This window comes from Pavona decussata, unplaced genomic scaffold (assembly GCF_977016875.1).
Source record: "Pavona decussata unplaced genomic scaffold, jaPavDecu1.1 SCAFFOLD_133, whole genome shotgun sequence".
Taxonomy (NCBI): Eukaryota; Metazoa; Cnidaria; class Anthozoa; order Scleractinia; family Agariciidae; genus Pavona; species Pavona decussata.
This window is the reverse complement of record NW_028145546.1, coordinates 1826642-1839315: the sequence shown is the minus strand read 5'-3', so window position 1 is coordinate 1839315 and position 12674 is coordinate 1826642. Positions and strand designations below refer to the sequence as shown.

Below are 12674 nucleotides of genomic sequence, written 5' to 3'. Positions count from 1 at the left end.
ACATCTATTTTCTCCTTTCTGTTTAACATACATTTGTGTGGTGATAGTTGGGAGAATTTGAATATTGAGATGTTTTTTTTTTTTGGTGATCATTATCTTTATTCTCATTACTTAAATGTTTGATCAAGTAGTGAGATTGTGAGGAGAAATTAGATGTTGGTCTTTTATACAGTTTAAAGGGTAAACTACTACTGACATGTATGCTCAGATGTGAGATACACCCTGCACTCTATTAGGTTAATTGACCTTAGACAAGTTCTGTGTTTGTCAGGTCTAAACAAACAAGAAAGTTTAAGAAAAAGATACAATATGAGGTTCTCTGCTTCAAAAAATGTACATGCAACAGGATACAGTTGCTAAAAAAGCTAATTTCAATAAGTAAACATACCCTCTTCTGAAGAGCTTGTATCTTCTTGTTACTTTCTTCTATTTGCTTTTTAGACTTTGTTTCTGCTTTGTCTTTAGCATCTTTAAGTTCCTTCACCCTGTCAGCTCGCATCTTTGCATTGGCATCCTGTTACACAATTAGTGGCACATTAGTCAATCAACAGTGACAAATGGAAGAGCAGGAACATAACTGTGAACTAGTACTGCTGATGAAAGATTTAATGAATGAAAGACCATTACAGCTACTATACAGCTTAAAACTACCAAATGAAAGCCTAAAAAAAATCAATTCTTCTTCCTCTTCCTTTTCTTCAGTGAATCTGCTTGAGTTAGATACACAACGACCATAGTCTTCCATTTATCAGGAAAGTGACAAGTTGTGTCAAATTTTTTCAACAGAATATGGCACAACTTCAAGTTTTTCTTACCTGTAAATCCTTCTCTGTCTGTTTTTGTTGTTCAATATTTTTGCTTAGCGTTTCCACTTTTGCTGTCAAGGTTGTTACTGATGCCTTCAGTGTTAAGCTTTCTTTAACAGCTTTCTCTTTGTCTTTTTCAACAGCAGCCTACAGTAAAATAGAAATTTAAACAAGTCATTAAAGTGTTACAGCTGTATTTTCTAATTAGTATGTCTTTAAGGTTACCCTATACCTTCAGAGGTGTCTCACGTTTAAGCGATGTACCGCGTCCAGTTTAAACTGTAGATTACTAAGCCCCTATATCAAATTAAAGCTTATACAACTGGCTATCAAACTACATGTATACCAAGAATTTTGAAATAAAATGAATTTTCGAAATTTTTCACGACCTCTAAATGAGAGCGTCTAAATCACCATTTTAAAGCTACAAGTCAAAGCAAATTTTGTTTTTCACTAATTTAATTTGCTCCTCAGTTTCCAGATCCAAAGCACTAAAAAAACGTGTCTGTGTTTTGCCATATTCAATCGCAATGAAAAGTTATAGAGCATTTTCGAAATAGGATGAAAAAAATGTGGAGTGATCGTACAAAAATCGCTCTTGGAGAAAAAATATTTCGAAAGAAAAAATTCGCAGACACATTTTTGTTGTTTATATGTTAAAATAGCTACTGTCCAAATTTGAAGGCAAACGAACAAATTCCTTTTGAGTTTTACCTCTTTGAAGTGGTTCCTCCAGGTAAAAAAAAATTGATTCGAGAAAGCAGCGCTACAAATTCAGCAATTCATTTTATTTCAAAATTCTTGGATTAGTTTGATAGCCAGCTCTATAAGCTTTAATTTGATATAAGGGTTCAGGTATTTACAGTTTAAACTGGACGCGCTACATCGCTTGTACGCGAGACACCTCCTAAGACACCTCTGAAGGTATAGGGTAACCTTAAACTGTAATGTCATCATGAAAAGAAATTTCTTCTTTTCTATAATATTATACTGTAATAAGATGACTGTGTCGCTTAGCAGCATTTGCCATGATAATTATTTTTGCCTTTCCCTCCACAGTCCAACTTAAACATACTGTACTTATCAAAAAGACATTAAAAAAGATGGGGAGCAGGGATGGCGCAGTGGTGGGAGCACTCGCCTCCCACCAATGTGGCCCGGGTTAGATTCCCAGATTTGAGGTCATATGTGGTCGAGTTTGTTGTTGGTTCTCATCCTTGCTCCGAGGGTTTTTCTCCAGGTACTCCGGTTTTCCTTCCTCAACAAAACCCAACATCATCAAAATCCAATTCGACCTGGAACGCACGGACACCTTTGAACAACCTCCTAGAGCTCTTTGGTGCTTCATGGGTAAATAAATTACATTATAACAAATTACATTTTCTGAAAACCAATTGTTTTTTTCTGAACATGAGTAACTTACATATAGTACTAACATTAAAACTGCAACACCACTCAGTTTAACTGAAATACGGCATCATTGCTGTTGCTACCTTTTATCCCTATCAGAATGCTAAGACTTGTTAAAAGTTAAAGACCAACTTCAACTAGAGTATCAGCAAAATAAATGTACCCTCCTCAAAGAGAGTCAATAATAGTATTTGTATTGCATTACATTGCATTGTTTTCTTTCTTACTGCACTGCACCGTACTGCCCATGCTGTACTGTACATATATTTGTATCATGCTGTAACACAATGCTATAATATTATTATTAACACCTCCCAAAATTAAAAAAATGCTCGATGAATGCCACTGACCATTTTCTCCTGGTATAAACCAATTTCTTTGGCTGTGTCATATGGAACATTTTCTAACATCTTCTTCTCAAGCTCTTCTATTCTTTTCTTTGCTTCAGCCAGAGCCTGTGTGAGTGCATTAATGGAACAAAATAATTTAAATTTTGAATACTGTAAATTAATTAATGACATTACTGGGAAAAACTAATCTTGATTGGCTAAGAATTCTGCGGTCATTAACTTACAATAATCGAGTGGAATATTATGGTTTGGTAAAATAAGTATAGCTGCTTAAGGTTACTTTTAATGAATCTTAAGTGCTCAAGGATCCATATACAAAGACCTCTACAAATTGACAAAAATCCAATAATTTAAGAAGATCAATGATTTTCAAACATTCTTAAATATAATAAAAAACTTATGCAACTACAGTTAATTTCTAGAATTCATCAGGCCTTGGTTGTTCAAAGAGTGGATATGATTCCACCCAGTGGATAAATCATTATCCAGTGGATAAAAAGTACTCCAACCAATACATTTTATCTGCTGGATAAAGTTATCTGCCCTTTGAACAACCAGGGCCGAATGATTATCTAAACATTTTTTAAAGGCAATAATTTGTTTGTGCAAATATTTCAAGATTTTTAAAGGTATTTATGTCGTCAGTTTTCCATTAAAAATTATGAGTTAGTGCATCATTTGTTGGGATGTTCATGGCTCATGTTGTGAGATCTTCTGGAAATGGCTGTGGAGCTATTTCTGGAATGGATGGCAGGGCTGTCAACCTCACACGTCTTCAAATATGGAAAATATGACGACCCCGGCCAGCAATAGCAAAGCGCCTTACAGAGGTGTCGGCGTCGCATCAAGGCAAAATTCACAGGAAACAACGCTACACATTTATTTTCAGACTTTCTTGTCAGAGTGAGTCTACGACAAATAGCAAACTTTGTCAATTGTCCGGGAGATTACAGACATAAATCTGGGGAAATCCACCTCAAAATCGGGAGATTACAGACATAAATCTGGAGACCAGGAGATATGGCTCAAAATCTAGAGATTACAGACATAAATCTGGAGACCAGGAGATGCGGTTCAAAATCTGGAGACTCCCGGGTTTATCCGGGAGAGTTGACAGCCCTGGGATGGTCACTTCTGTACTACTATTTTCAACCCCTGCCATCTCCAGATGTGCCCATCCATTTTGTTCTGGCAAACGTGATTAACTGACAGTAGTGCTTACCTCTTCTTTGTTTTTAATATCAGCCTCTAAAACTTCCTTGGTAGATGCCAGCTGAGCTTTCAATTCATCTACTTCACCAGATGAACCTTCTTTTAAATTTGCCAGCTCCTGAAAACAATTTTTCAAAATAGATAAATATAATTATCTGTAAGTTGATGTAATTATCCTCATATGCAGGAAGACGAGGAATCATAAGGAACACTGAACTTGAAAGCAAAATATATATTCCCGTATTGTACACAAAGACAAAAGATATCCCTTTTGATAGCAAGTAATACATGTGTTACCGACTGTTGAACAAAAATTCAAAAATACAAATTCATCAAGAGAATGGTCATGCATGAATGGAAGATTCGTAAAAAGCAGGCAGTTCCTAGGGAAAGATATAATAAAAGTAACTTGCATAACATTTCAAATTACTTTGTTAGCCCTTTCACAAAATTAATGTTGATAATAAGTCCACCTTTTTAAGAGCTTCTATTTCTTCAATTTGAGCCAAAGTTGTAGCTTTTTCTTGTTCCAAGTCGCTATTTGCTTTAGCCAGTTCCTCTTCTAATTCAGAAACCCTGCTTGACATTCCCTGTAAGAGACAAAACATATTTGAATGTTTAAATATGGTTAAATGCAATTCAACATTAGTTAACTACCAGGAGCAGGTAATGTTTGCTACCCCCACCCCCCTTAATTGCCCACCCTGGGGGGGAGTGTGGATTTTGGCAGCTGGTTTTCAAGCCCAAGTAACCGTCAGCAGTCATATCCTCACCCCCTCACTCATGTGGGCTGTCAGTGCTTGACAGTGCCTAAGCCCAGCATGTTTATTTACCAAGCTGGTAAAATGATGACTAAGATATTTGTCAACTAGAGGATGCTGAAACAATTCTCAGGCCTAGCACAGACTGTGTAAACCAATGGTCTAGGATAAGCAAGATTTGATTGAAAATTCTCCCTACCTCTACATTCTGTCCATCATCAAACAAAATAGGTGTGGTGGCCACAGCTCCTCCATCTCCAATCTCATCAAGCTCGTTTCGCAGTTCTTGAACCTCCTTTTCCAGATCCCGAACCACATCTGTAAGCTCAGAATTCTTTTCCGTCAGTTCTTTGTTGTTTTCTTCCTGTTCTGATACTTTCTCTTCCAGAGCTTCCTTCTCCTTTGTTAGCTTTTCAACTGACACTTCCAGCTCATCCCTGGCTGCTTCAAGTTGGTTGATTTTGTCCTCAAGTTCTTCAACTTTACTACTGCTATCAGCAACTCCTGAAACAAGAACGATTTGTTATAATTTATTTTATTATAACAAACAAACGTTCTGTAGCAAATGACAAGCAAAAGTTTCAATTTATGTGTCCAACATTCTGACAGAGAACAGGCAGAATTAAACCAAACAATATATATTGAGAGACTGTCAACTTCTCTGACCATACATCATCAATGTCAGGTCAAAACAAGAATCAACACTTGCTGAGAATTAAGACAAGTTTGACTATATGGTGATAAGTAAAGATATACAGGTAATGTAAATTTTACACCCGGCAATGAAATGTGTCCACGCCTCTTGTAGTATGCAGGATGTATGACTCATATGAACCTACAAAATGAATGGTCTAATTTGCTGTGATTTTCCCAGTAGTTGAGTGATTGTAGTATATGATCAGTGTACAAGCTTTTACCCAAAATGGGGTGTCAAGGCTAGTGGACAACAAATTTTCAATTCCTGGTACAAAGCCTAGCGGTGTAAAGAGGGACTCAAAAGATTTTCTTTGCTTCACACTCATGACAGCATGAATATTACATACTCTTTATGTTTGCCTATAATTTGGCAGTTCTGTATTTTTCCCTTATAAGAACTATTGTTGTTGTGGAAAGTTGTTTCCTATACATTAATTTAGTAAAAAAAAAAAGGAAAATGAATCACATGCATTTCCCACCTGCGGTAGCAATAGTCTCAGGTACCGTTCCTTCTTTCAACATTGTCATAACAGCAATTGTATTTTCAGCCTTCTTCAGTTTCTCTTCTTCCTGCTTTAGCTTCTCCATCATTGCTTGGACTTCTTCACTCCTAAAAAGTTTTAATAAAACAAAAACAAGTATTACATGTATTTAATATGAAAAATTAGTTTTCCCCAGTATTATTTATACATCTAAAGCATAGAAAATCATTGCTTGTAGGAATCCAACCAACCATGGATGCTGCTTCACATGGATTACACAGCTGTACACCCACAAAACAAAGAACTAAATATACTACACTTAATTACTACTAAATATCATTAAAACTAAGTTCTGCGTGAAAACTATCAATACCCAGTAGCATGTTGTTTTGGTATGGCACTAATCATGTGACCAGTTGTCAGAAAACATCGATTCCATGCATACTGTGTGCCAACATCTCTATCTTTCTAACAATATTATTTATTTTATTTATTTTTATTATTCATTGTACTGTTAAGTAATTAATGCGCCTAACACACCTGTTCTCTTCAGTGGGTTCTTCTCCTTCATTTTCCTGTCGATATTGCTCTTTCCACTTCTCAAACTCCTCTTTCACTCTGTTTTGTTCGTCAACTAACGCCTGTTTCTCTGCTTCAGCAGCTTTCAGTTTTTCCTCTGTTTCTGTATCGTCAACTTTTCCTGCAGTTGCCGTTACCACTAACAACCCTTGAAGTTGTTCCCTGAGTGTAGTGCATTGTTGCCTTGTTTCACGCAGCTCCTAAGGTAAAAGGATAACTCCAAACATTTAAGTGCCCACTTCGACTTAGGTAAAGTAGCCTTTAACAAGTTAGATCATTTAATTACAACTGTTACCATAACTTTAACTCAACTTGGTTCTATACTGTAAAATTATCCAAGTTTAAAACAAATGTCTGCCTCTATGTTAATATCTGTTGTTTTCTAACAAAGTATTCCAGTACTTAAAGTTCCAGTGTTAGCCTTTATTATTATTGTTGAGTTCCATCCGTGTAATGACACACCCAAACCAAACATTCAAAGAGTTTATGTCCAGTGTAATTGTAACAGAATGGTACAGCAATTTTTGGCTATTTTCCTGGTAAAATTATAACACCATGGTAAACATTTCTTCATTTCCAGAAAATATTTCTGGTGAGACTGTATGAATTTTTAACCAGTCAATCAAAATGTTATACAGTTTCCTTAAAGACATTCATTTCTTTCACAAACCTGTTTATTGTCAGTGGCTTGTTTCTCAAACCTTGTCTTCTCTTTACCAAGATGGCTGACTTCCTCTTCCAAAGTCAAAATCCGTTCTTTTTCTTTCTCCAGTTCTTCTTTATACTTAGTTGCCTCCGTTTGGTTCTTTTGTATTTCTTCTTGAAGCTTTGCAATCTCTTGAGTAAGCCGCTCCTTCTCAGCATTATCCAGCACAGTGACAGTAGCTGTAGTGATGGCTGCAGCTGCTGGCACAGCTTGTTCTGCCAGCTCTGCCTGTTCTTTTACTTCTGTCTGAGTCTCCTCTTTGAGAACTTCAGTAGTCTGTGGTTCAGTTGGTTCTGATTTCACTGCTGTTGTTGTTACAACTGTTGCGGTGGCTGCTGCTGTTGCTCCACTGTTTAACAAAACAAAACACGCTCATTAGGCTAGCAAGATGTCGTCGATGACAATTATTTTATTTCACAGATAATACAGAAAAGAGAACAACTCTTCTGCAGTTATTCTACCACCCTGAATTTTGCATAGATCTGGCCCACATTACTGAAGTGTTCATTCTGCTGTATACAAAATAATTTTGTCTGTGAAGAAAAAGTATTTAGTTGTAGTTAATACAACAAATATTTTATTTTTTAATAACAACTTACGCTGCCTTCAAGGCATCAATCTCATCTTGCAGTTTTTGCAGTTCAGCCTTGAGTGTCTCCACTTCATTTGTATGCTTCTCTGTCAGCTCATTAATCTTTTTAGTTTCTTCTTCCTCTCGCTCTTTCAACACTTTCTCATGTTCCTCCTCCTTTTCCTGTTTCTCTTTTTGAACAAGTTCTAACTGCTGTTTCAACTCATTGACTTCTTCTTCATGTTTTGCTTTCAGTGCACTGATTTCATCTTGATGAGTTGTCCTGTTCTCCTCTTGTTGTTTTAATCCTTGTTCTTCTAAGGCTTTTAGCTTTTCCTCTAGTTCCCTCACTTTCTCTTGTTCGCCTTTAAAATCAGCCAACACTGCAAACAAATACCCGGTAGTTAAAATCTGTTACAATCAGCAGGGTTCTTGAAAAAGCTCTTGTTGAGGACTCTACAGTTAAAAGCTCTAAAACACATCATTTAAAAAGACCCACCTTCGAGCTAGTGAGATAACCACTGAATAATTAGTAACAATAATTTATAATCTTTAAACAGGGTGTGTACATACTCATCACAAGTCGTGGTTTTGAGAATGTCCCTGTAAAAAGTGAAACAATCATTCTACTTACGTAATGTGTACTTGGCATGTCTTTCATCCAGCATTTTAGTCAAGTCTTGAACCACTGTCACCTATGATGTAAATTAAGATAACAAGAAATTGCAGAAGCTCTAAGTACATTGTTTTAAAAGTTTGCACCATTGAGTTAATTAACAGAGTAAAACAATAAAGTAACAAATTATGAGCTTAATTTAAAAGAGGGCAAAAACACACAACACACAAAGGTTGAAACCTTTGGCTCTCAATAAAACACAGCATGCTGGTAATACGTAATACAACAATTCCAACAAATGCACTGTCTATTGTAAAAATCTAAATGCAAGCTTACATAAATGCAATATCCATGGTGAAGGTGTACTTAACTATCCCAAGCCATTTTGCAGGAACTCAACCCAAATAACCATGTTAAATTAAACATAAAAGGTTGCAAAATGCCAGCTGGCAGGAGGCAGACCAGCTAGCTATTTACAGGTATCGTAAGGGGGTTGAACTCACTTCTACCATGCTATATAATCTTTCTAAAATGATGATTGCTACAATAATAATTATAATAATGATACATTGGTTAGCAGTTTTCTCAATGACCATGATCACATGGAAACCAGGCTAAATTTAATATACTGTATCTGTATCCTTCAATCTTGGGAGATTATGGATCTGTGCCTGGAAAGTTTGAGTCACAGTCTTGTTCAGCTGGTACGGGAGCATCGCCTGCTATGACTGTGCAGGCCAATACAGGACTGGCAGTCTCTTCTGCACAAGTTGCGACTGAAAGGAGTGTCCTGAGGGGCTGTCATCTAGCTGTCCTTTCGCAGAGACCATTTTCTCATCAGCAGCCTGCCTTTGCTTAGCCTCTAATCTGTCGAGACCCTTGCATAACTCTTGTCTTCAACTGACTCACTCAGAGGCCAGCTCCTCCCAACTTCCGATGCCAATGTCCATTGACTTCAGGTCTCTTTTGCAGATATCCCTGAAGCATACATATGTAGATCTAGGCGTCCACATGCTCTCTTGCCTGTGGCGAGTTTACCATAGAGCAGATCCTTTGGGATCCTTCCATCCAGACATGTGGCTTAGTTTAATAGTATGCAATTAATTGAAGGGCTCGGGGCAAGAACGTCCTCCCGATAATTACAACAATAATTATTATTTCTAACAAGCATTCATAGCATAATTACCTTCTCTTGTTCAAGTTGAGTAAACTCTTCCCTATTCTTGATGAGAAGTTCACGTTTTTCTTTGAGCAGTATCTGGTTCTTGGCTTGGAGGCTCTGAAAAACATTTGATGATTTTCAAATGCACCACTCTATTAATAATCCTCAAACCAGCTAACAATGATTCAAGATAACAAAGGTATACCTTTACTGTATCTTCCCAGTAAGTGTTGGTGCGTAGCGTGTCCTCACGATGAATAGTTATCACTTGGCGGAAAGTGGTCACTTTGTTGGAATATTCATTACGCAGGTTCAGAACAAAAGTGTTAAATTTAGCCTGGCAAAAGAAGGAAGTCTATAATCAGCCACAATGAGATGTACAATCAAAGCACACAATAGCACCAACTAAAACCTTGAATCCCTTTAAGTGGTTCTAACTAACTTTCATTACTTAAATCCTGTGGTCCTGTTTATTATACTGTGCACAATGTCAGTGGTTGAAATTCTGAAGTGTGACAATTCAGATGGAAGCTACTGAGCAGTACTTTCCTGTGGTACTGTTTATTATGCTGTACAAGATGGTTCAAACTTTTGAGTCTGTGGTTGAAATCCTGAAGTGTATTAACCATTCAGATTAAAGCTGCTGAGCAGTACTTTCTTGTGGTGCAGATAAAAATCCTCCATGTAAACCAGAAAATGAAAGCTACCCTGCGAAACCTTCCTTTGGTAATACTTATTTTAAAAACCTAAGTATACAAAAATGATTTGGGAGACTGAACCTGGATGTACTTACTAGCAGGTTAAAACATTCCCAGTTCCAAGTAAATACCTGAATGTCATCCTCAACTGACTTGTACTGATCCTGAATACGATCTATCACCTTTACATGACTACTCTTCATTTTTTTCATGTCGTCCATCACCTATTGTGGGATGGAGTACAAACAATAGGAATATTCCCCTTCACCCTCATTCGCACTTAACACTTAATATATATCTATTTTTATTTACTGATACAAAGACATTAATTAATAAAAACTGGCGTTTCAGTGGTATCATGACGTCATTGCAAACTGAAGGTTATTCAAAGGGCAACTAAGTCAGTGTTCTGCAAGTCTAAAAAAGTGTACACTAAATTTTAATATTAAGTCTAATTGCACGTTTAGACAGTCTGGGTTTCAATTGCCTTATAAATAACATCTTTTGCAGCAAACAATCAGTGTAACTTATTTACTCATTCCTTAAGAATGTGAAAACACCTCAGTCAGTAGGTCCTCAGGACCTTCCCCTGCATCCTTTGGTAGTGTTTATTTATGGAGGATAACTGTTGTTTACGTCCCTCCACATCTTTATTTCTATTCGTCAAGTGGTAATTAAAAGCAGGAATCACAAGCATTAAATAAACAGAGGAAGTTCTAAGTTCACAGCCTACCCTTTGAATACATTCTTTAGCATAGATATAAGGGATATATGCATTCTGTTCTCCCTGTAGCTGAGGAGGTGCCAAGAGTCCACTACTGCGACTTGATGAGCTTTCTGCAATAATAAGAACAGCAAACATCGGTCTGACTGATAACTTTAAAACACAATTTATGCCAATACATTATAATTATAACCTTTGAAGCTTGTTTGGTGATCTTACTGAACATTAAGGTGATTCCATCGAATTGCATTGCGCATCCTTGCTGCGCATAATTTTTCGCGTCATTTAGCGCGCGCACGAGCGCGCGCGCACACAACATTACGGGATTTCCTTGACGTTAAGCTCGGCAGGAAAATAAATGGTCCTTTTCTTCTAAACGAGCGCGGTGACCCCCATTTTTTAATGCGTCAATTGAAATGTCATACGGTTGACCACTATATATCGCGATTTAAAGAAAAGTTTAATACTCTACTTTGAGATATTTTTATTTGAATGCTTTACAAAGCACGTATTTAGGTAGTACTGCTTACGTGCACACGGAGCAAAATCTTTAATTTCTGTCATAATCTTAATTCCAGTTCAATGAAAATGGTTTATTGTGTAACATTAAAGTAAATTTTGTTGAACTGCTTCGATATTTTAATGCAAGAAATTAATTTTTCTAGAAATGATAGTTCCCTTTTCTGATTACTAGCGTTCCTGATATAAACCTCGTGGGTCATCTATTTACTATAATAGTCACCCAGGTTGCACAAAAACGAGCACGATGACCCCCATTTTTTATTGCATTTTTGTAGTGCTCATAACATAGTCATGAACTGGACCAAGTTTTAGACAATTTTAAATACTCCTTCTTTTTCAGCGGAATCACCTTAACAAGATTGAACTGATGAAGTGCAACCTTGGTCTCAACATGCAAACTTGTTTTAGGCTCCTACCTCTATCGTGTATTCCTTCGCTGGAATCTGGAGATGGCTCTTCCCAGGGAATTACCTCCTGGCAAAGTTAAAATAGAATTCAGGCACATTTAATTATTTTGTTACATTTATATAATTGCACAGGTTACCCACAGAATAGTTTGTGAGGGTTCCCATGTACATCTATAGTAAACACAATCCACACAACAATTTTTTGGAAACAAACAAATTGTAACATGTCAAGGTTGTTGTGTCCTGGCCTCATAACCTAAAGAATTTATTGACGGGGCAAATTCAAGTCTGGCCACTTGCATATAACTAATACTGAGAATGATGTATTATTCAGTGAGTGATACAGGCATACTCAGAAAAAGGAAATCCGAGTGCTCCTATCAGGAGTTGAACCTAAGACCTTCCCATTACTAGTTTGGATGCTCTGTCACTGAGCTACAGGAGTCTCATGGGAGCTAAGGCCATTAAACTAGGTTCAAGGGACAAACATTCTGCATACTGCTAGGATTGTCGATGTGTGGCATTGTGTGCAATGAGAATGTTTACCAAGTAAATACATGTAGTACATACATTTTATAGTAAAGTGAAACCACAACTCACCCCATTTGTAATGGCCAGTGGAGAGGACGCTGCAGAAGAAGCCGGCCGACTTAGCCTTTCTTCTTCGCCCCTTGATCTTGGACGTGAAGCTGAAGATTTTGGTCGTGAAGTTCCACTTGTTCCGGGCCTTGCTTGAGATCTGTAATCAGTGGCTGGTGCTGTCATTGGTCTTGGTACTGGTGCAGCAGGAGTCACTTGTTGGGCCACTGCAGTGGCAGGACGCTGTCTTGCTCTATGGTGAGCTGAGCTGGGTCGGCTTGACGCAGCATTTGATTCGACATCAGCATCAGTCTCATTAACACTCCAAGCATCTTCAAAAAATAGTTGAAGAGTACAATGTTGTTATTGTTTTTATTTAGATCTGTCTGGTTT

At 37.2% G+C, this 12674-nt stretch overlaps 1 protein-coding gene across 1 annotated transcript in view; it reads right to left on the bottom strand.

The window, feature by feature from the left end:
- LOC146468149 (uncharacterized) overlaps positions 1 to 12674 on the bottom strand; it is a 29773-nt gene that overhangs the window by 13531 nt on the left and 3568 nt on the right. Inside the window, exons 3-19 of the mRNA XM_085125118.1 lie at positions 12303 to 12613; positions 11712 to 11769; positions 10783 to 10886; positions 10181 to 10273; positions 9557 to 9688; positions 9376 to 9468; positions 8208 to 8268; positions 7602 to 7956; positions 6967 to 7351; positions 6258 to 6496; positions 5715 to 5845; positions 4739 to 5043; positions 4252 to 4368; positions 3789 to 3896; positions 2567 to 2671; positions 816 to 953; positions 389 to 514 (exon numbers count right to left, since the gene is read on the bottom strand). Of these exons, the coding sequence (XP_084981244.1) occupies positions 389 to 514; positions 816 to 953; positions 2567 to 2671; positions 3789 to 3896; positions 4252 to 4368; positions 4739 to 5043; positions 5715 to 5845; positions 6258 to 6496; positions 6967 to 7351; positions 7602 to 7956; positions 8208 to 8268; positions 9376 to 9468; positions 9557 to 9688; positions 10181 to 10273; positions 10783 to 10886; positions 11712 to 11769; positions 12303 to 12613 (2861 nt within the window). The remainder of the gene's footprint in view (positions 1 to 388; positions 515 to 815; positions 954 to 2566; positions 2672 to 3788; positions 3897 to 4251; positions 4369 to 4738; positions 5044 to 5714; positions 5846 to 6257; positions 6497 to 6966; positions 7352 to 7601; positions 7957 to 8207; positions 8269 to 9375; positions 9469 to 9556; positions 9689 to 10180; positions 10274 to 10782; positions 10887 to 11711; positions 11770 to 12302; positions 12614 to 12674) is intronic.